The 20,095-nt window shown below is 43.8% G+C and overlaps 1 protein-coding gene across 1 annotated transcript in view; it reads right to left on the minus strand.

Moving 5' to 3' along the window:
* Positions 1-384: 384 nt before the first annotated feature.
* The window catches only part of uqcc1 (ubiquinol-cytochrome c reductase complex assembly factor 1), a 34,655-nt gene continuing 14,944 nt past the window's right edge, over positions 385-20,095 (minus strand). The window contains exons 7-9 of the mRNA XM_023995796.2: positions 11,068-11,145; positions 10,651-10,764; positions 385-1,061 (exon numbers count right to left, since the gene is read on the minus strand). Coding sequence (XP_023851564.1) covers positions 927-1,061; positions 10,651-10,764; positions 11,068-11,145 — 327 coding nt within the window. The 3' untranslated portion in view covers positions 385-926. The remainder of the gene's footprint in view (positions 1,062-10,650; positions 10,765-11,067; positions 11,146-20,095) is intronic.

Raw genomic sequence — 20,095 nt, forward strand, 5'->3', positions numbered from 1 at the left:
TTTCAGATGAATTTAACAAAAAAGAAAAGTACCTCATGGTAGGGCCTGTAATTAATTTGCAATTGGACAACTGTTATTCCTGAGAGGAGTCTGTATCTATGTCTCTTCTCCAGGCCAGAGCACAAAACTTCCCTTTCTTAAACACCCTTTAGACCTGTTCTCACACACACAGGCCCCAGTAGACTCTTTCCCTCTCCCAGAGCCCCTTGTGGACCAACGAGACAGTGATCTGTCAGTCAGAGGGAAACCCAACACCACAGTTTCCATGGAGAAGCCTCCATTCACTGTCAAAGACCTAAAGCAATTGGCTGAGAGCAACTGACAAACACGTATCAACTAGCACACCTGTTATGCAAACCTGGTATATACTCATCAGGCACTTCATTACTGGTTTACAGATTTATTTTGAAGGAGGATTCATACAAACAAAAAGAAAAACAAAGATTCCTTTGAGACTTATTTCAGTTAGGGCAAAAGTCCCATTTTATACATTGATGATTCGCCAGGCAACATGTATATGTTTCCCATAACATTGAGAGCATTGGAAGACGGAACCGCTGCACCAGAAAAACTTAGACAGCGGGGCATGTAACAGCAAAGGCTATGAAGAACGCTTATAAATATTATGGCATCAGAAAAAATAGATATAATTTTTTTAATGAAGTGCAACATTCCAAGCGGGCATCTTCTTACTCTCAAAACTTATAGGCGGTGGATGGTATTCCCTGCCAGTCAGTTGGTTGATGGGACACTGGTTAGGGGATTGTTTTGGAGGGTGGGTGGGGAAAGGGTGAAGGGAGAGAGAGAGTGTATGTTGTGTAGATCAGGTGTGAGAGTCCCTGCATGGCTATCCTGCCTAGAGTACAGTGTTTCTGGCCACAGAGGAGTAGAGAAGGAGGTGGAGCAGGGTGATGGGGGTGGGCGTCTTAGAGCCCAGCGTCGTTGTAGGTGGGCGTGGGGGCCTTCAGGATGCTCTGTGCATTATCCTCCAGAAGGGGGCGCCAATTGACCTCCCCAGTCAGCAGGAGATCCTCCCCGTCCAGAGCGTCGATAAACTGCATCTGTGTGGAACAAGCACAGATAGACAAAGAAAGCACCATTAAGACTGGCACAAGGACATCATTACAGAGGCAAACTGATGCTTCATATTTTTATTATGTACTGAATAGTCAATGATAGTTTGTGGAACATTGAAATGGTGAACAAAACCAAAGCAACCTACTCAAGTATTTTTCTCAACATAGTATTTTGTGTTGGACAAAAACTCAACAAGTGCTGTATATTGTGACCCGTTAAGCTAGGCGTATGTCGCACGTCACTACTTCACAGGAGAGGCATTTTATTATTTAAATCAAAATGCGTTTTGCAGAAATGTCTTCTGGAACATGTGAACTTTCATGTGCCTTAATAACAAACTAGTATGCCATCTGTAAATACGAATACAATTGTTAAAATTATAAGCCTAGTTGATTCAGCCACGAAAAATGGCAAGAATCTTCCCGCTAGCCATGATTGGCTGAGATAATGGATGGGCTGGACATGCCCGAGAGAGAGGAGTTCAGATTGGTGTACCAACGCGTCAGTCTATAACATGAGCTGCTCAGTATGTATCGATAATCTTTCTACCACAGCTTTAGAAAGATAAAGAACTGCAAAAAAAAGTGTTGCTACTGCTCTCAATGCTGCTGCACTGAATTTTACGTGTTATCGACAAAGTCAAAATCAGAGGGAAAAAGGTTGTGATGATTACTTTCTGTAGGACAATCGTGCCATGCTGACTCTCTCGGACACTGCAAATGAATCAGATGAGGAAATCCCTGACATTTTAACTGAACCAGACATTGTAGAGTCTTCTGATGACAGTGATGGGGAAGCAACGGCGTGTTGTCACAGAATAAGTTTAACCGAGGGAGTTGAAAAGAGTCAGAAGGCTGTTGTATAAAACATCTGTCTCCGGATTACATCTTCAAACTAACGGCAACTATGGCATCCATGACAGAGGGAGAAGCGTTCATCCATGTATACGGGTAAGAGTTTAGCAAGCTACATTTTCAGATATGTTTCAAATTTGGTCAGAAAGTTGTTTTCAGTGCCAGTTAAAGCATACTGTTAGCTAGCTAATGTTGTGTATGATCTGTGTAGTAATATTATTTGTATCTCAGAAATACATTTGCATTGCTAGCTAACATTGAACCTAGTTGGTTAGCTTTAGCTACCTACAGATTCATGCATGGTACTAATGTTATGAGTTGGTATTATGGCTAATTGTTTAGCTAGCTAGCTATATGTAAAAAAAATAAAATGACTCCACTATGCAAGTACACATTTCATTGAACCGTTTACACCTTCTGTATGCTGTGCATGTGACAAATAAACTTTGATTTTATTTGATATAGTGTGTGTTTACCAGAGACGGTAAAGTGAAGAACAACATGACCTGCACCAAAGTCAAATTAGGATAACTATAGGCAAACGAGACAGTCCAAGTACAACAATTCTCAGGTAGAATGCCCTGCTTTTATTTCGTCACACTCACAAGCGTAAGCTATTTTCTGTAATTAGCGTGCCATTAACGAGCTCTGACTGGGAAATGTACATTTGTAGGGTCATCCAACTCGGAATCACTGGCCTCTTTCTACAGCTCCGACCTGAAGATCCCTGACAAATTTTACCTCACACCCCCCCCCCCCATCTAAACCGCTATGAAATACCTTTTCAAAAACCAGAAATATTTTATTTTCAGCTGGTAATCAAACTAAGTAAAAGACGCAAAAACAAAACTTAAATGGGAAGTATAGAAATCGCACACAGAACTTATCTATCGCTTCTTAGACTTGCCTTTAATGAGAATAACAGATCGACAGTTCATTCGGAAAGTATTCAGACCCCTTCCTTTTTCCACATTTTGTTACGTTAGACGTATTCTAAAACAAATTAAATTACTTTTAGCGCAAAAACCAAGCCATGAGGTTGAAGGAATTGTCTGTAAAGCTCAGATACAAGATTGTGTCGAGGCACAGATCTGGGGAGTGTACCAAAAATGTTCTGCAGCATTGAAGGTCCCCAAGAGCACAGCGGCCTCCATCATTCTTAAACGGAAGAAGTTTGGAACCACCAATACTCTTTCAAGAGCTGGCCGCCCGACCAAACTGAGCAATCGGGGGAGAATGGCCTTGGTCAGGGAGGTGACCAAGAACCCGATGGTCACTCTGACAGAGCTCCAGAGTTCCTCTGTGGAGATGGTTGTCCTTTTGGAAGGGTCTTCCATCTCTGCAGCACTCCACCAAATCAGGCCTTTATGGTTAAGTGGCCAGACGAAAGCCACTCCTCAGTAAAAGGCACATGACAGCCCGCTTGGAGTTTTCCAAAAGGCACCTTAAGGACTCTCAGCCCATGAGAAACAAGATTCTCTGGTCTGATGAAACCAAGATTGAACTATTTTGCCTGAATGCCAAGCGTCATGTCTGGAAGAAACCTGGCACCATCCCTACAATGAAGCATGATGGTGGCAGCATCATGCTGTGGGGATGTTTTTCAGCGACTGGGAAACTAGTCAGGATCGAGGGAAAGATGAACAGAGCAAAGTAGAGAGAGATCCTTGATGAAAACCTGCTCCAGTTCGCTCAGGACCTCAGACTGGGGTGAAGGTTCACCTTCCAACAGAACAACGACCCTGAGCACACAGCCAAGACCACGCAGGAGTGGCTTCGGGACAAGCCTCAATGTCCTTGAGTAGCCCAGCCAGAGCCCAGATTTCAACCTGATTGAACATCTCTGGAGAGACCTAAAAAAAAATATGTTTTTGCTTTGTCATTATGGGGTAGTGTGTGTAGACTGAGGGAAATTAAACAATTCAATCCATTTTAGAATAAGGCTGTAACATAACAAAATCTGGAAAAAGTCAAGGGGTCTGAATACTTTCCAAATGCACTGTATATAACTCACATTTCAATGTGAATTTGGTAGGGTCACCCAAAAAGTTACATATTGCATCTTTAATTAATTAAGTGGCTTGAGCTCATGGAAGGAGCATTTGATGAAAGTAACTAGCGTGTGTAACGATGCAGTGGCAATGCCAATGCAGCGAGCCACCACTGTACGTACATAGCTGGGGAAGGGGCCGAGGGCCTGCGATTACCTCTCTTGTAGTATGTCATCAGGCATGGCCAGTTTTTATGTGCTGCACCTGTGATTTAACAGCTCTGGCCCACTTGATTAACAAACCTGTTTTCTTTGCACTGCCTTTTCTCCCAGTCTCTCATTTCCTCTACCTTTCAAGAGCTCGACTACGCGCTTGAAATCCCTGCGAGCTCAGAGAAACAGTATCTTTTGTTCCCCCTCTTGAAAAGTCCCCCCTCGTCTCATAAATTGCTGGCAGTGCCTGTAATGTAGGCTAGCTAACTGTAACCTGTGGCATGGCCCTAGGGCAGGGCCCTGTCTCTGTGTGCAGTGATGCGAGGACACCTTTAATGCAAGCAGGCAGGAGTGGGTCAGGCCCTGGACAACGTACACAGCAATAACTCAGGACTACAGGACCAAGGGGGGTGCCAGTGGAGTGGCCGTCACCGCAGTTACATGTTCCCAACGCCACTTTCATATGTTTTCGTACTAACATCAGTTTCACTGTCGCCATGCCGGCTTGGGTCGAGGAAACGGTCAAACGCTTGATTTAGTTTGACCGTAAATCTGACACCTTTAACCCTTTACACTCGTAGAAATAGGCCTATATGGATATGGCCAAATTTAAATGTTTCTAACGGAATAACTATAAAAAGCATTATGTATGACCATGGTAGCAATTGAAAGAGAACATTTAGGAGCTTGTTAGACCAAAAGGTGAGGACAAAAGCTCACCTGACAAGACTTGAATCCCAACAGACTTGATTTTGTGCATTTTACCAGTGGTGGAGAAAGTACCCAAGTAAAATAAAGATATCTTAAGAAAATGACAAGTAAAAGTCACCCAGTAAAATACTACTTGAGTAAAAGTATTGGGTTTTAAATATACTTAAGCATCAAAAGTAAATGCTAGAAATAATTACATATTCCTTAAGCAACACTGATTTTTTATTCACAGGTAGCCAGGGGCACACTCCAACACTCAGACATAATTTACAAATGAAGCATCAAAGGCAGTAGTGATGACTGCGTTCTTTTGATAAGTGCGTCTATACAAAGTAGCCACAGTTGCCTTGCATTGCACACTTTTGGCATTCTCTCAACCAGCTTCACCTGGAATGCTTTCCCAACAGTCTTGAAGGAGTTCCCACATATGCTGAGTACTTGTTGGCTGATTTTCCTTCACTCTGCGGTCCAACTCATCCCAAACCATCTCAATTGGGTTGAGGTCGGGTGATTGTGGAGGTCAGGTCATTTGATGCAGCACTCCATCACTCTCCTTCTTGGTCAAATAGCCCTTACACAGCATGGGTGTGTGTTTTGGGTCATTGTCCTGTTGAGAAACAAATTATAGTGGGACTAAGCGCAAATCAGATGGGATGGCGTATCTCTGCAGAATGCTGTGGTAGCCACGCTGGTTAAGTGTGCCTTCAATTCTAAATAAATCAGACTGTCACCAGCAAAGCACCCCCGCACCACGTCCTCCATGCTTCACAGTGGGAACCACACATGCGGAGATCATCCGTTCACCTACTCTGCATTTTACAAAGAAACAGCGGTTGGAACCAAAAATCTCAAATTTGGACTCATCAGACCAAAGAAAAGATTTCCACCGGTCTAATGACCATTGCTCATGTTTCTTGGCGCAAGCAAGTCTCTTCTTCATATTGGTGTCCTTTAGTAGTGGTGTCTTTGCAGCAATTCGACAATGAAGGCCCGATTCACACAATCTCCTCTGAACAGTTGATGTTGAGATGTGTCTTGCTTACTTAAACTCTGTGAAGCATTTATTTGGGCTGCAATTTCTGAGGCTGGTAACTGAACTTATCCTCTGCAGCAGATGTGACTCCGGGTCTTCCTTTCCTGTGGCAGTCCTCATGAGAGCCAGTTTCATCATAGCGCTTGATCGTTTTTGCGACTGCATTTGCCATTTTTCCAGATTGACTGACCATGTCTAAAAGTAATGATAGAAACTATCTGCTGATTTGAGCTGTTCTTCCCATAATATAGACTTGGCATGTACTCTGGAGCGAGATCGATTTCGAGGTGGAGGGTCCGTCATGGTCTGGGGCAGTGTGTCACAGCATCATCGGACTGAGCTTGTTGTCAGTGCAGGCAATCTCCACGTTGTGCATTACAGGGAAGACATCCTCCTCCCTCATGTGGTAACCTTCCTGTAGGCTCATCCTGACATGACCCTCCAGCAGGGCACCAGCCATACTGCTCATTCTGTCCGTGATTTCCTGAAAAACAGGAATGTCCATGTTCTGCCATGGCCAGCGAAGAGCCCAGATCTCAATCCCATGTAGCACGTCTGGGACCCGTTGGATCGGAGGGTGAGGGCTAGGACCATTCCCCCCCAGAAATGTCCGGGAACTTGCAGGTGCCTTGGTGGAAGAGTGGGGTAACATCTCACAGCAAGAACTGGCAAATCTGGTGCAGTCCATGAGGAGATGCACTGCAGTACTTAATGCAGTTGGTGGCCACACCAGATACTGACTGTTAGTTTTGACCCCCCTTTGATCAGGGACACATTATTCCATTTCTATTAGTCAAATGTCTGTGGAACTTGTTCAGTTTATGTCTCAGTTGTTGAATATTGTCATGTTCATACAAATATTTACACATGTTAAGTTTGCTGAAAATAAACGCAGTTGACGTTTCTTTTTTTGCTGAGTGTGTGTGTGTGTGTGTGTGTATGTATGTATATATAAATAATATATGACGCTGTACAACGTGACAGTCGGCAGTACAGCACTGGGCTATTTAGCCAAAGAATCCCCATGTCGTGCGGGCAGGGCACGTGGGAGATCGGTGTTCAATTCCCCGACGGGGAGGAAGTAGTAGGCTGTCCTTGTAAATTAGAATTTGTTTTTAACTGACTTGCCTAGTTAAATAAAGGTTACACCAAGAGCATGTATAATTGTAGTCTAACCAATACTCAAATGGAGATGAAGTGAAAATATAAATCTCAGTGAGTTATCTAGACCAGTCCCCATGCTGTTCTCAGAGCAGCGCGAAACAGTGCTAAAATAGTTGTAGGCTTTTGCTTCAAATCCTGTTGCTTCTATATGCTCTTTAAATAAATAACACCTACACCACTTTTAACAGCACATTACTCAACACTAGTGAGACTCAAGTTGCCTATATACAGCATATCTAAAAATATGACGTGACTCTACGGCAATAATTACATAGAGATTGGAGGATATTTCTGTAATTCAGTGATATTTACTCCCATAGTAATTCGTTATGGATCCATAACTAAATCAACATCTGCATTTCGAAAGAGTATTTTTATCATTATTTTATTAATGAAAGCATAAAGATGCCATTATTACTTACATTGTTTTAGTTTGAACGTGCAGACTGACACTAAGAACAGAACAGCGGGAACATTTCCCTAGTCAGCGCCATTATTAGTGCAATGCCCCTTAAATATTTGAGATTATTTTGTTTTCAAATAATGTAAAATGAGCGAGAAAATTATCAGTTTCTATTTAGGTTTATGTCGCCCATTCATTGTTAGAGCACGGATTATGCTTTTGGGTCCTACTAACTCCCCCTTGCGCTGGTCTGGAGCAATGAAGTGGTGATACAGGGTACCGTACTAAACCACAAATTACCTCTAAGTCCTGCGGCGTAAACTCACAACTTTAAAAAAAAGGAGGAACCACTGTACACGAAGCCTACTAATGATAATGACATTACTTATAATAGTTAAATAAATGACACTGAACAAAAACAAATGCAACAATTTCAAAGATTTTACCGAGTTACAGTTAATAAGGAAAATCAGTCGAATTTATTTAAATTCATTAGGCCCTAATCTATGGATTTCACATGACTGGGAATAACAGATATGCATCTGTTGGTCACAGACACCTTTACATTTTCTGAAAAAAAGTCGGTGTCGGGTGTGACCACCATTTGCCTCATGCAGCTCGATACATCTCCTTCTCATAGAGTTGAACAGGCAAAGTTTCTCGTACTGGCGGGAACACGCTGTCGTACATGCCGATTCAGAGCATCCCAAACAATCAATGCATACAATTCCTGGAAGCTGGGACGGAAGAACTGGGACATTTTCAGCTTCCAGGAATTGTGTACATATCCTTGGGCCGTGCATTATCATGCTGAAACAGGAGGTGATGGATGAATGGCACGACAATGAGCCTCAGGATCTCAACACGGTATCTGTGCATTCAATTTGCCATTGATTAAATTGCAATTGTGTTCGTTGTCTGTAGCTTATGCCTGCCCATACCATAACCCTACCACCACGGGGCACACCAAACTGCTCGCACACACGACACCATGGCTGTCTGCGTCTGCCATCTGCCGGTACAGTTGAAACCAGGATTCATCCATGAAGAGCACACTTCTCCAGTATGCCAGTGGCCATCCAAGGTGAGAATTTTCCCACTGAAGTTGGATACCACGCCAAACTGCAGTCAGGTCAAGACTCAGGTGAGGACGATGAGCATGCAGATGAGGTTCCCTGAGATGGTCTCTGTTTGAGGAGTAATTCTTTGGTTGTGCAAACCCACAGTTATCAGCTGTCCAGGTGGCTCATCTCAGACCATCCCGCAGGTGAAGAAGCCGGGTATGGAGGTGGGCTGGCGTGGTTACACATGATCTGCAGTTGAGGCCAGTTGGGCGGACTTCCAAATTCTCTAAAATGAGGTTGGAGGTGACTTGTGGTAGAGAAATTAACATAAAATTATCTGGCAACAGCCCTGGTGGACATTCCTGCAGTCAGTATTCCAATTGCATGCTCCCTCAAAACTTGAGACATCTGTGGAATGATGTTGTGTGACAAAACTGCACATTTTAGAGTGGCCTTTTGTCCCCAACACAAGGTGCACCTGTGTAATGATCACACTGTTTAACCAGCTTCTTCTATGCCACACCTGTCAGGTGGATGGATAATATTGGCAAAGGAAAATGCTCACCAACAGGGATATAAACAAATTTCTGCCCAAAATCTGACAGAAATAAGCTTTTTGTGCGCATGGAAAATTTCTGGGATCTTTTATTTCAGTTGATGAAACATGGGACCAACACTTCGGACCGAGACAACATGTTGCATTTATATTTTTGTATAGTAACTAGGGCTGGGAAGATATCAGTATCGCAATATTTTTTCATGGCAACTGTCACGGATTACATTTAGAAAGTAACCTACCCAACCCTGATTGCGTCGTCATCAACTCCAATTAGAATCTTAGTCCGTTATAGCCTAGTTTGTTAAATAGCCTACCGAAACAAAATGTAGGCCTATCCCATATTTGCTAAATATGTTGAACATTGCATGGCTTCAATATGGAAACATAGCATTCACAATTTTGCACTGATATAAGCCTACTGTAAATTCTAATAAAACAACTTGTTTTAAAATAGGCTGTGTCAAAATACAGTTACAGGCACAATAATTGCTGCCCGTGGGCATAAAATATTAGGCCTAAGACAATGTAGACTATGGAGTGTCTTACGGACATCCAAACTTTTCACAGGAGCTGAAGGGGGAATGTCCGCTCACCATTACAGCTCCCAAATATATAAATATATATAGCCCACAATCTCTGTTGATATAGCCAGTAGTGATTTTGTTACAGAATTCCTGATATATGACAGTTAGGTCCAGAGGAAAGTGGAAGACGCATAACTTGATGTTCCTAAATAGGCTTCCTACAGTCACTGACACGTTTCATGAAATGTGCTCAAACTTTTCACAGAAGCTGTGCAAAATAATATCAAATGTAAATAAAAAGATTGGGAATCTGTTGAAAGTTTTTCTTTAAAATAAAACATTGGTGATGTAAGCCTACATAAGGCCTACTGTGTGCCTCTCTGCTGTCAAAATCAATGCCATAACCAATCGCGTTCCCCGTAAACCTGCTTTTGGTCAGTCTTAAATATCCTTAGTTGTGCATATTGGCACATGTTTTTCAGGACACACCTATATTTACATCCCTCCCACCTCAGCACAAGCGAGCTGATGTTAGACAGGTAAATTGCCGAACCTGGCATAAGGTGTGGAACACGCCAGTGTCAGCTTTAACATGACGAAATGTTCAATCTTTTTTGGTGAACAATTGTCTTCAAATGCCACGTTGGAGCCTAGTTTATTATTTTTTGTTATTTAGACATTCAGTTTAAATAACTCAAATTAATATAAACTAGGCTCTCCAGTGACTTTTTCAAATATTTCCTCAGGAATCCCAGCCGTTCCATGTATTTGAACTATTCCAGAACTAGCACACCTGATTTAACTTGTCAACTAATCATCAAACCCTTGAATAGGTGAATTAGGTGAGCTAGTTCAGGGCTACAACAAAATTGTGAAACGTCTGGGGGTCCCCACGTCCCTCAGGTCTTTCCAAACCTGAAGTCGGGGCAGAATCTTTTTGGGTGCAGGCTGAAAACTGAGGACAGAAACAGTGGTTTTCTTTATTTGGGGAACCACTGAGGACTAGGGTCCTCGTATCCCATCTTGTGGTGATATGGAGGCTCGTCTTCCTTTCTCACCTGTTTACGGACGTACTCCACCATGAGCTCCAGCTGCCTGGGGTCCTCGCACTGGCGGTTGAACATGTTCCTCCACAGGGCGGCCGCCAGCACCCCATCGTCCGAAAGGATTCCCTTCAAATGCAACAACACAGAGAAGGTGAATCATGGTTGTCGTCATGCTCATTACCTTCCATCACTGCGTTGTCAAAGAACACTGAGGACTGGACCAGACAGAACACAGTGGCTCCTGCAGGACCGTTCCGCCAGTCAGGCCTAGAACAGCACCACGACATGCTAGCTGCTGACCTGTTCCCAAGCAGGCTTGGTCTCTGGGGCCCTTCCATTCCCAGTCATCATTTCCAGTGTGTGTTGTGTTTTATACTATCTGCCACAGCTGAGGCAAAGATAACCCTAATGGTCAAAGCGGGGTCTTACCTCATCATATCCAAAAATAGCAGCATAGAAAGTCTCTGTCATAGCCCTCATGCTTTCCTTCCGGTGAATGGCATCAATCTAGACGGGCGAGAGACAGGAGGGAAGGAAGGAAGATGGAGGGATGTGGGTTAGCCAGCTGCAGAGCAAGGACCCAAGTTGGTATTAACACTATTTTGGGTAAACAGTCCCAATACTACTGCTTTGCTTGAGTTCCTCAAATTTGGTCACATTTTCCACTTCAAGCGCACGCACACACACTTTCCCCTCCTGAAATATAAATAAACCTTTTCCTTGAGCTGTTGGAGCCAGTTTATAGTGTTGGACTAGGTTGAGAGTAGGGGATCTTTGTGGCCACTCACTGAGTGTGTCCAGCAGGTGGTGTAAACTATCCTTACATAAATACAGCACTCATACGTACATACAGTACTGTATTAGGTACACCAAGGACACTAATAACACTCAGGGAGTTTAGATAATGAATGCATTGTAATAGACTAGGAGAGTAAAACACAGAACTCAATAGGCTGTGACAAGAATTAAATCAGAGGTGGCCTCGAGGAATCTTCCATACAAACTCAGCAGCTTGAAAAACAGTAACCTGGAAGCGGTTTGAAAACTCAATAGATGAGGACCTAGTTTTACCGGTTCGACACGCCCAATTTCACATTTCAGGTGTGATGAGACACGCATTGAAAATAGGTCAATTTTGAGCAGGCGTGATTCGACAGGAGTAGAACTCCCACTTAGGCCTTGTTGTAATTGTTCTAAAAGACAAGTATGAGTCCCGTAACCTCTGCTCTGTGCAATTCTCCACAGTAACATACATGCTGCAATCTCTGGTGTTTTTGGATTCATAAAAAAAAAAAGTGATCTAATTTATTAAAAATCAGTTTAAAGGCTTCCACATTTCCTTCCCCTCATGCTTTAAACTGTGGAATACTGCAGAGCAGCGGCCTCTCACTGTCAACTGCGTTTATTTTCAGCAAACTTGTTCATAAATATTAGTATGAACATAAGATTCAACAACTGATACATAAACTGAACAAGTTCCACAGATATTTGACTAACAGAAATGGTATAATGTGTCCCTGAACAAAGGGGGGGTGGGGTCAAAATCAAAAGTCAATGCAGCTGGTGGCCACACCAGATACTAAGTACTGCAGTGCATCTCCTCCTCATGGACTGCACCAGATTTGCCAGTTCTTGCTGTGAGATGTTACCCCACTCTTCCACCAAGGCACCTGCAAGTTCCCAGACATTTCTGGGGGGAATGGTCCTAGCCCTAGCCCTCACCCTCCAATCCAACAGGTCCCAGACGTGCTCAATGGGATTGAGATCCAGGCTCTTTGCTGGCCATGGCAAACATTGACATTCCTGTCTTTCAGGAAAATCAGCCATACTGCTTGTTTTGTGCGTGGTGGCATTCTCATGCTAGAGGGTCATGTCAGGATGAGCCTACAGTAAGGGTACCACGAGGGAGGAGGATGTCTTCCCTGTAACGCACAGCGTTGAGATTGCCTGCAATGACAACAAGCTCAGTTCGATGATGCTGTGACACACCGCCCCAGACCATGACGGACCCTCCACCTCGAAATCGATCCCACTCCAGAGTACAGGGCTCGGTGTAACGCTAATTCCTTCGACGATAAACTTGATTCCGATCATCCCCCCTGGTGAGACAAAACCACGACTTGTCAGTGAAGAGCACTTTTTGCCAGTCCTGTCTGGTCCAGCGACAGTGGGTTTGTGCCCATAGGCGACATTGTTGCCGGTGATGTCTAGTGAGGACCTGCCTTACAACAGGCCTACAAGCCCTCAGTCCAGCCTCTCACGGACAGTCTGAGCACTGATAGAGGGATCGTGCGTTCCTGGTGTAACTCGGGCAGTTGTTGTTGCCATCCTGTACCTGTCCCGCAGGTGTGATGTTCAGATGTACCAATCCTGTGCAGGTGTTGTTAGATGGTCTGCCATTGCGAGGACGATCAGCTGTCCGTCCTGTCTCCCTGTAGCGCTGTCTTAGGCGTCTCACAATACGGACATTGTCATTTATTGCCCTGGCCACATCTGCAGTCCGCATGCCTCCTTGCAGCATGCCTAAGGCACATTCACACAGATGAGCCGGGACCCTGGGCATCTTTCTTTTGGTGTTTTTCAGAGTCAGTAGAAAGCCTCTTTAGTGTCCTAAGTTTTCAAAACTGTGACCTTAATTGCCTACCGTCTGTAAGCTGTTAGTGTCTTAACGACTGTTCCACAGGTGCATGTTCATTGAACAAGCATGGGAAACAGTGTTTAAACCCTTTACAATGAAGATGTGAAGTTATTTGGATTTTTACAAATTATCTTTGAAAGACAGGGTCCTGAAAAAGGGACGTTTCTTTTTTTGCCGAGTTTATATACCAACGACCTTCCTTATGCCTCATCTGAAACTTAAGCTACTATATTTGCAGATTTTTTTTATTTAACTAGGCAAGTCAATTAAGAACAAATTCTTATTTACATTGACGGCCTACCATAAGGCCTCCAGCGGGGATGGGAGCTTAAACACACACACACCCATTCAAAAGTTTGGGGTCACTTAGAAATGTCCTTGTTTTTGGAAGAAAATTACATTTTTTGTCCATTAAAATAACATCAAATTGATCAGAAATAGAGCGCAGACTTCGTTAACCTGTTTAGGATAGAGGGCGCTATTTACACTTTGGGGGAAAATTGTGCCCAATTTAAACGACCTCGTACTCTATTCTTGCTCGTACAATATGCATATTATTATTACTATTGGATAGAAAACACTCAAGTAAAACATAACTCATTTTGCAGCAAACTTCCTGTCAGAAAGTGAAAAATCTCAAATCGAGGCTCTGTTCCAGGCCCTCCCTATCATTTTGCTTGAGATGTATGACTATACATGCACTTCATACGCCTTCCACTAGATGTCAATAGGCTGTGAGAGGTGAAATGGGGTCTCAATCTCTTTCTATGGTCAAAAGAGACAGCTTGGAATGACATGACCCCAGAATTCATTTGTTCAGGAAGCGCATAAAGGTCACCAGTATTGGCTTCTGAAAAACAATCGTTATAGACGTCTTATATCTCCGGCTTTGATTTTATTTGATAAATGTGAAGATATCATCGTAAAGTATGTTTTTTCAATATAGTTGTATTAGATTATTGAAATTTTTTCGGGAGTTTAGACGTGTTGCGTTCTTTGCGTTTGGTGACGAAGGAGAGCTTAGCGCCACTTGGCTAGTTTTGCTTGCTCATTCGAGAGGGAAAAATACCATTCTAAAACCAAACAACGATTGTTCCCGACAAAGGACCCCTTGTACAACATTCTGATGGAAGCTCAACAAAAGTAGGACCCATTTATGGTGTTATTTCATATATCTGTCGAACATGTGTACTATTAGTTTGCGCCCAGATTTTGGGCGCTCTCTCGCCATAACGTAAGCTGCATGTCGTAATGAAGTTATTTTTAGAATTCTAACAYGGCGATTGCATTAAGAACTAGTGTATCTATCATTTCCTATACAACATGTATTTTTTAGTAATGTTTATGAATAGTTATTTGGTCAGAATAGGTGAGTGTCAGAGAAATATCCGGACATTCTGGGAAAAAGATGCTACGTTTTCAGAATGTATAACCACGGATATCAGCTCTAAATATGCACATTTTCGAACAAACCATATATGTATTGTGTAATATGATGTTATAGGACTGTCATCTGATGAAGTTTATGAAGGTTAGTGAAAAAATGTATATCTTTTGCTGGTTTATTCGCTATCGCTAACGTGCCTATTGCTATCGCTAACGTGCCTTGAATGAATGAATGCGGTTGTGTGGTAGGCTATTGTAGTAAGCTAATATAATGCTATATTGTGTTTTCGCTGTAAAACACTTTTAAAAAAAATCGGAAATATTGGCTGGATTCACAAGATGTTTGTCTTTCATTTGCTGTACACCATGCATTTTTCAGAAATGTTTTATGATGAGTATTTAGGTATTTCACGTTGGTCTCTAATTACTCTGGCTGCTTCGGTGCTATTTGTGACGGTAGCTGTGATGGTAGCTGCAATGTAAAACTGATTTATAGCTCAAATATGCACATTTTTCAAACAAAACATAGATTTATTGTGTAACATGTTATAAGACTGTCATCTGATGAAGTTGGTTCTTGGTTAGTTTGGTTGGTTCTTGGTTAGTTTGGTTGGTTTTGTGCATGCTACCTGTGCTGTGAAAAATGTCTGCTTTTTTGTATTTGGTGGTGAGCTAACATAAATATACGTGGTGTTTTCGCTGTAAAACATTTAAAAAATCGGACATGTTGACTGGATTCACAAGATGTTTATCTTTCATTTGCTGTATTGGACTTGTTAATGTGTGAAAGTTAAATATTTCTCAAAAATATTTTTTGAATTTCACGCTCTGCCTTTTCAGTGGAATGTGGGAGGAGTTCCGCTAGCGGAACCCCGGGGCTAGACAGGTTAATGTTGTAAATCACTATTGTAGCTGGAAACGGCAGATTTTTTATGAAATAGCTACATAGGCGTACAGAGGCCCATTATCAGCAACCATCACTCTTGTGTTTCAATGGCACGTTGTGTTAGCTAATCCAAGTTTATCATTTTTAAAGGCTAATTGTTCATTAGAAAACCCTTTTGCAATTATGTTAGCACAGCTGAAAACTGTTGTCCTCATTAAAGAAGCAATAAAACCGGCCTTCTTTAGACTAGTTGAGTATCTGGAGCATCAGCATTTGTGGGTTCGATTACCGACTCAAAATGGCCAGAAACCAATAACTTTCTTCTGAAACTCGTCAGTCTATTCTTGTTCTGAGAAATGAAGGCTATTCCATGCGAGAAATTGCCAAGAAACTGAAGATCTCATAAAACGCTGTGTACTACTCCCTTCACAGAACAGTGCAAATGAGCACTAAACAGAATAGAAAGAGTGGGAGGCCCCGGCCCACTACTGAGCAAGATGACAAGTACATTAGAATGTCTAGTTTGAGAACCAGACGCCTCACAAGTCCTCAACTGGCACCTTCATTAAATAGTACCCGCAAAACACCAGTCTCAATGTCAACAGTGAAGAGACGACTCCGGGATGCTGGCCTTCTAGGCAGAGTTGCAAAGAAAAAGCCATCTCTTAGATTGGCCAATAAAAATAAAAGATGGGCAAAAGGACACTGGACAGAGGAACCCTGCCTAGAAGGCCAGCATCCTGGAGTCGCCTCTTCACTGTTGACGTTGAGTCTGGTGTTTTGCGGGTACTATTTAATGAAACAGCCAGTGTGTCAGCCTTGTACTGGTCTGTAGCTCCACTGTCCAGGTAAAGACAGAATATGCACTCCCAGAGCCATCTGCTCAGTGCCACGTTAACACTGTGGGGAACAAGGGGTCCCTTCATTTTAGTAATCCTCTCCTCTGGAGTTACATGGGCTTGCCCCGGTGGTGCCCTCAGGCCAGTTGGGTGGAGGAGCAGGAAAATGAGGCCAAGTTGACGCAGTGCCAAGTGGGGCTTGAGCTGCCAGGGCACAGGAGTGGTTAAGCTTCGGGAGAAGGTATACGACTGAGCTTACAGCGAGGGCCCCGCTACTGCAGTCATTATCAATCTTTACAGCTCGGGTTCTCATTCCCCTGCCACCGTCGAGAATGAGGTCACGCCAACGGATGCCCAAATTCTCCATGGAAAACAGGCTTTAACGAGGCATGTTTGGGTGACCGGAGCATGGAGAGCAGCGACCTTTGACTTCAGGTGTTCCTGGCGTGGTATGGAACTACAATGTACAATATTGTAGGCCTATACACAGGACACACAAAGATGGTTCATGTTTCGAGATGGCTCTATCAGCTGATTTCAACTATTTAATAGTGGAGGTTACAGTACGTCATGGTGATTATTCAGGGCCCTGTAAAAGCTGGCCCACTCAGAGGATTACTCCAAATAGCTGGCAGCAGCTCGCCTGCCTCATTTGGGCTAAATAATACTGATAATGACCGAATACATTTTCCCTAAACAGACACCTGAAAATGTGAGGATTTTCTTGTAAAATCCAATGCTGAAACCTTTCCTTCTTGATTTACAGTCCGCACGGAAGGAGCGGTGTTACCGCATGGAAAAGCTGTCTGGATGGGCAAGTAAATCATGAAAATGGGCGAAGATCGCGGCGGCCTCAGACGTTAGTGCGAGCACTGTAAAAGATATACGAGGGCATGGCCTTTGACAATGGAGACATTGACATTTGTTTTACAAGGAAGGTATTCATTTCAGACATCTTTCTCTATTACAAGTTTTAACCATAAATCAATTTTGAAGCCATCAACATGAAAGTTATAGAAAAGTATTACTTAAAGCTCAAAGGGGGAATCTTGACTTGATAACCAGGCAAATCATTCCTTACAACGAATAGACGGTGGGAGACAGGACATTTGACTTTCCTACTGTGCATATAGCTGGTGAAATTGTTGGCCAGCATACAACCCTGTACATGTTGACATGACTGACAGCCAAAGCTGGTCTGGTTCAAGAGAAATGGTTCAGGGGTTATGCAACAAAAGTAGGCTATACAGAAGTAATCTATCCCATAAGATCATCTATTGCATTTTAAACAAGTTTACAGATAGATACATGTAAATCAGGTATGAAATGAGAATTCTTCTGTGTTTTTTCTGGGTCTTGAGACACAAAGGGTTCAGAGATGAGGAATGACAGTCACAATTAAAGTTTGGGGTGGGGGGCAGAGTGAGGCACTGACTGTTCACAGTTTATCATGACAGCGGAAACTTTAAAAAGCCCTTCAAACACTATTCAAGCCCCTGCTTCGGTAATGTTAATAGCGACACTACCTGGGGCTGCAACATCAGGACCGAATAGCATTTGACTGACATATACAGGTAACTGCCAAAATAAAGGAAACACAAAGTGCTTAAATATGGCATTGGGCCACCACATTACATTTTAGTAATTTAGCAGACCATCTTATCCAGAGCATTCATCTTAAGATAGTGTGTACATTTTTCCTCAATTTTATTTAAGCCTTATTTTACCAGGTAAGTTGACTAAGAACACATTTACAGCAACAACCTGGGGAATAGTTACAGGGGAAAGGGGGGATGAAAACGCTAATTGTAAACTGGGGATGATTAGCCAAGATGGTATGAAGGCCAGATTGGGAATTTAGCCAGGACACCGGGATTAACACACCTACGATAAGTGCCATGAGATCTTTAGTGACCACAGAGAGTCAGGACACCCGTTTAACGTCCCATCCGAAAGACAGCACCCACAGGGCAATGTCCCCAATCACTGCCCTGGGGCATTGGGATATGTTTTAGGACCAGAGGAAAAGGGTGCCTCCTACTGTCCCTCCAACACCACTTCCAGCAGCATCTGGTCAACCCTGCTTAGCTTGAGAAGCAAGCCAGCAGTGGGATGCAGGGTGGCATGCTGCTGGCTTTAAATTAGCTATCAATAAAGTCAGTCCTGGGGGGGGGTTAGATGTTTTCTGACGATTTGCAGGGAGAAGCTGGTTCCACCATTGGGGCTTTGATTGGGCTGAGTAGGAGCTACCCTCCTGTATGGGTAAGAGAGACCAGAAATTACAGAACAGAGTAGTCGGGTTGGAGTGTAGGGTTTGAGCATAGCCTGAAGGTAGGGAGGGGAAGTTCCTCTCGCTGCTCCTTAGGTAAGTACCATGGTGTTGTAGTGGATGCAAGCTTCAACTGGACGCCAGTGGAGTATGCGCAGGAGCGGGGTGACATGGGAGAACCTGGGAAGGTTGAACACCAGTCGGGCTGCGGCGTTTTGGGTAAGTTGCAGGGGTTTGATGACACAACTGGGGAGCCCAGCCAACAGCAAGTTGCAGTAGTCCAGGCAGGAGATGACAAATGCCTGGATTAGGACCTGCACCACTTCCTATGTGCGATAGGAGCTGTTGTAGAGCATGAACCTTCAGGAGCAAGTCACTGCTTTGATGTTTGCAGAGAACGGCAGGATGTTGTCCAAGGTCACGCCAATGTTCTTTGCACTCTGGGAAGTGGACACTGGAGTAGTCACCATGATGGAGAGGTCATGGAGAGGGCAGGCTTTCTCTGGGAGGAAGAGCAGCTCAGTCTTGTCGAGGTTGAGCTTGAGGTGGTGGGCCGAGATACCTGCAGGCACGGAGAGATGCGTGTCGCCACCTGGGTGTCAGAAGGGGGGGGGGGGGTAGAAAAGTAGTTGAGTGTCATCCGCATAGCAAATGACAGGAGAGACCATGTGAGGACATGACAGAGCCGGGTGACTTGGTGTAGAGAGAGAAGAGGGCCTAGAACTGAGCCCGGAGGGACACCAGTAGTGAGGGTACATGCTGCAGACACAGCTCCTCTCCACGTCATCTGGTAGGAGCAGCCTGCAAGGTAGGATGCAATCCAAGAGTGTGCAAAGCTTGAGACGCCCAGCCCTGAGAGGGTGGAGAAAAGAATCTAATTGGCAGCGGATACATCTTGGGAGGATGGGAACAGAGAAGAGAGAGTCAGCTTTGGCAGTACGGAGTGCCTCCGTGACACAGAGGACAGCAGTCTCGGTTGAGTGACCCGTCTTGAAGCCTGACCGGCTAGGTTGAAGATCATTCTGAGAGAGATAGGGAGAGAGTTGGTAAAAGTCAGCACACCCTAGTATTTTGGAAAGAAAAAAAGGGTCTGTAGTTTATTTTGCAGTACTTTTACCCCTTTTTCTCCCAAATTTTGTGATATCCAATTGGTAGTTAGTCTTGTCTAATTGCTGCAACTCCCCTACGGACTCGGAAAGGCGAATGTTGAGAGCCATGCGTCCTCAGAAACACGATCCTGCCAAGCTGCACTGCTTCTTGACACACTGACACACTTAACCCGGAAGCCAGCCGCACCAATGTGTCGGAGGAAACACCTTCCAGCTGGCGACCGAGGTCAGCTTGCAGGTGCCCGGCCCGCCACAATGAGTCGCTAGAGTGCGATGGGACAAGGACATTTCGTCCAGCCAAATCCTCCCCTAACCCAGATGACACTGGGC

This window comes from Salvelinus sp. IW2-2015, linkage group LG11, assembly GCF_002910315.2.
Source record: "Salvelinus sp. IW2-2015 linkage group LG11, ASM291031v2, whole genome shotgun sequence".
Classification (NCBI taxonomy): domain Eukaryota; kingdom Metazoa; phylum Chordata; class Actinopteri; order Salmoniformes; family Salmonidae; genus Salvelinus; species Salvelinus sp. IW2-2015.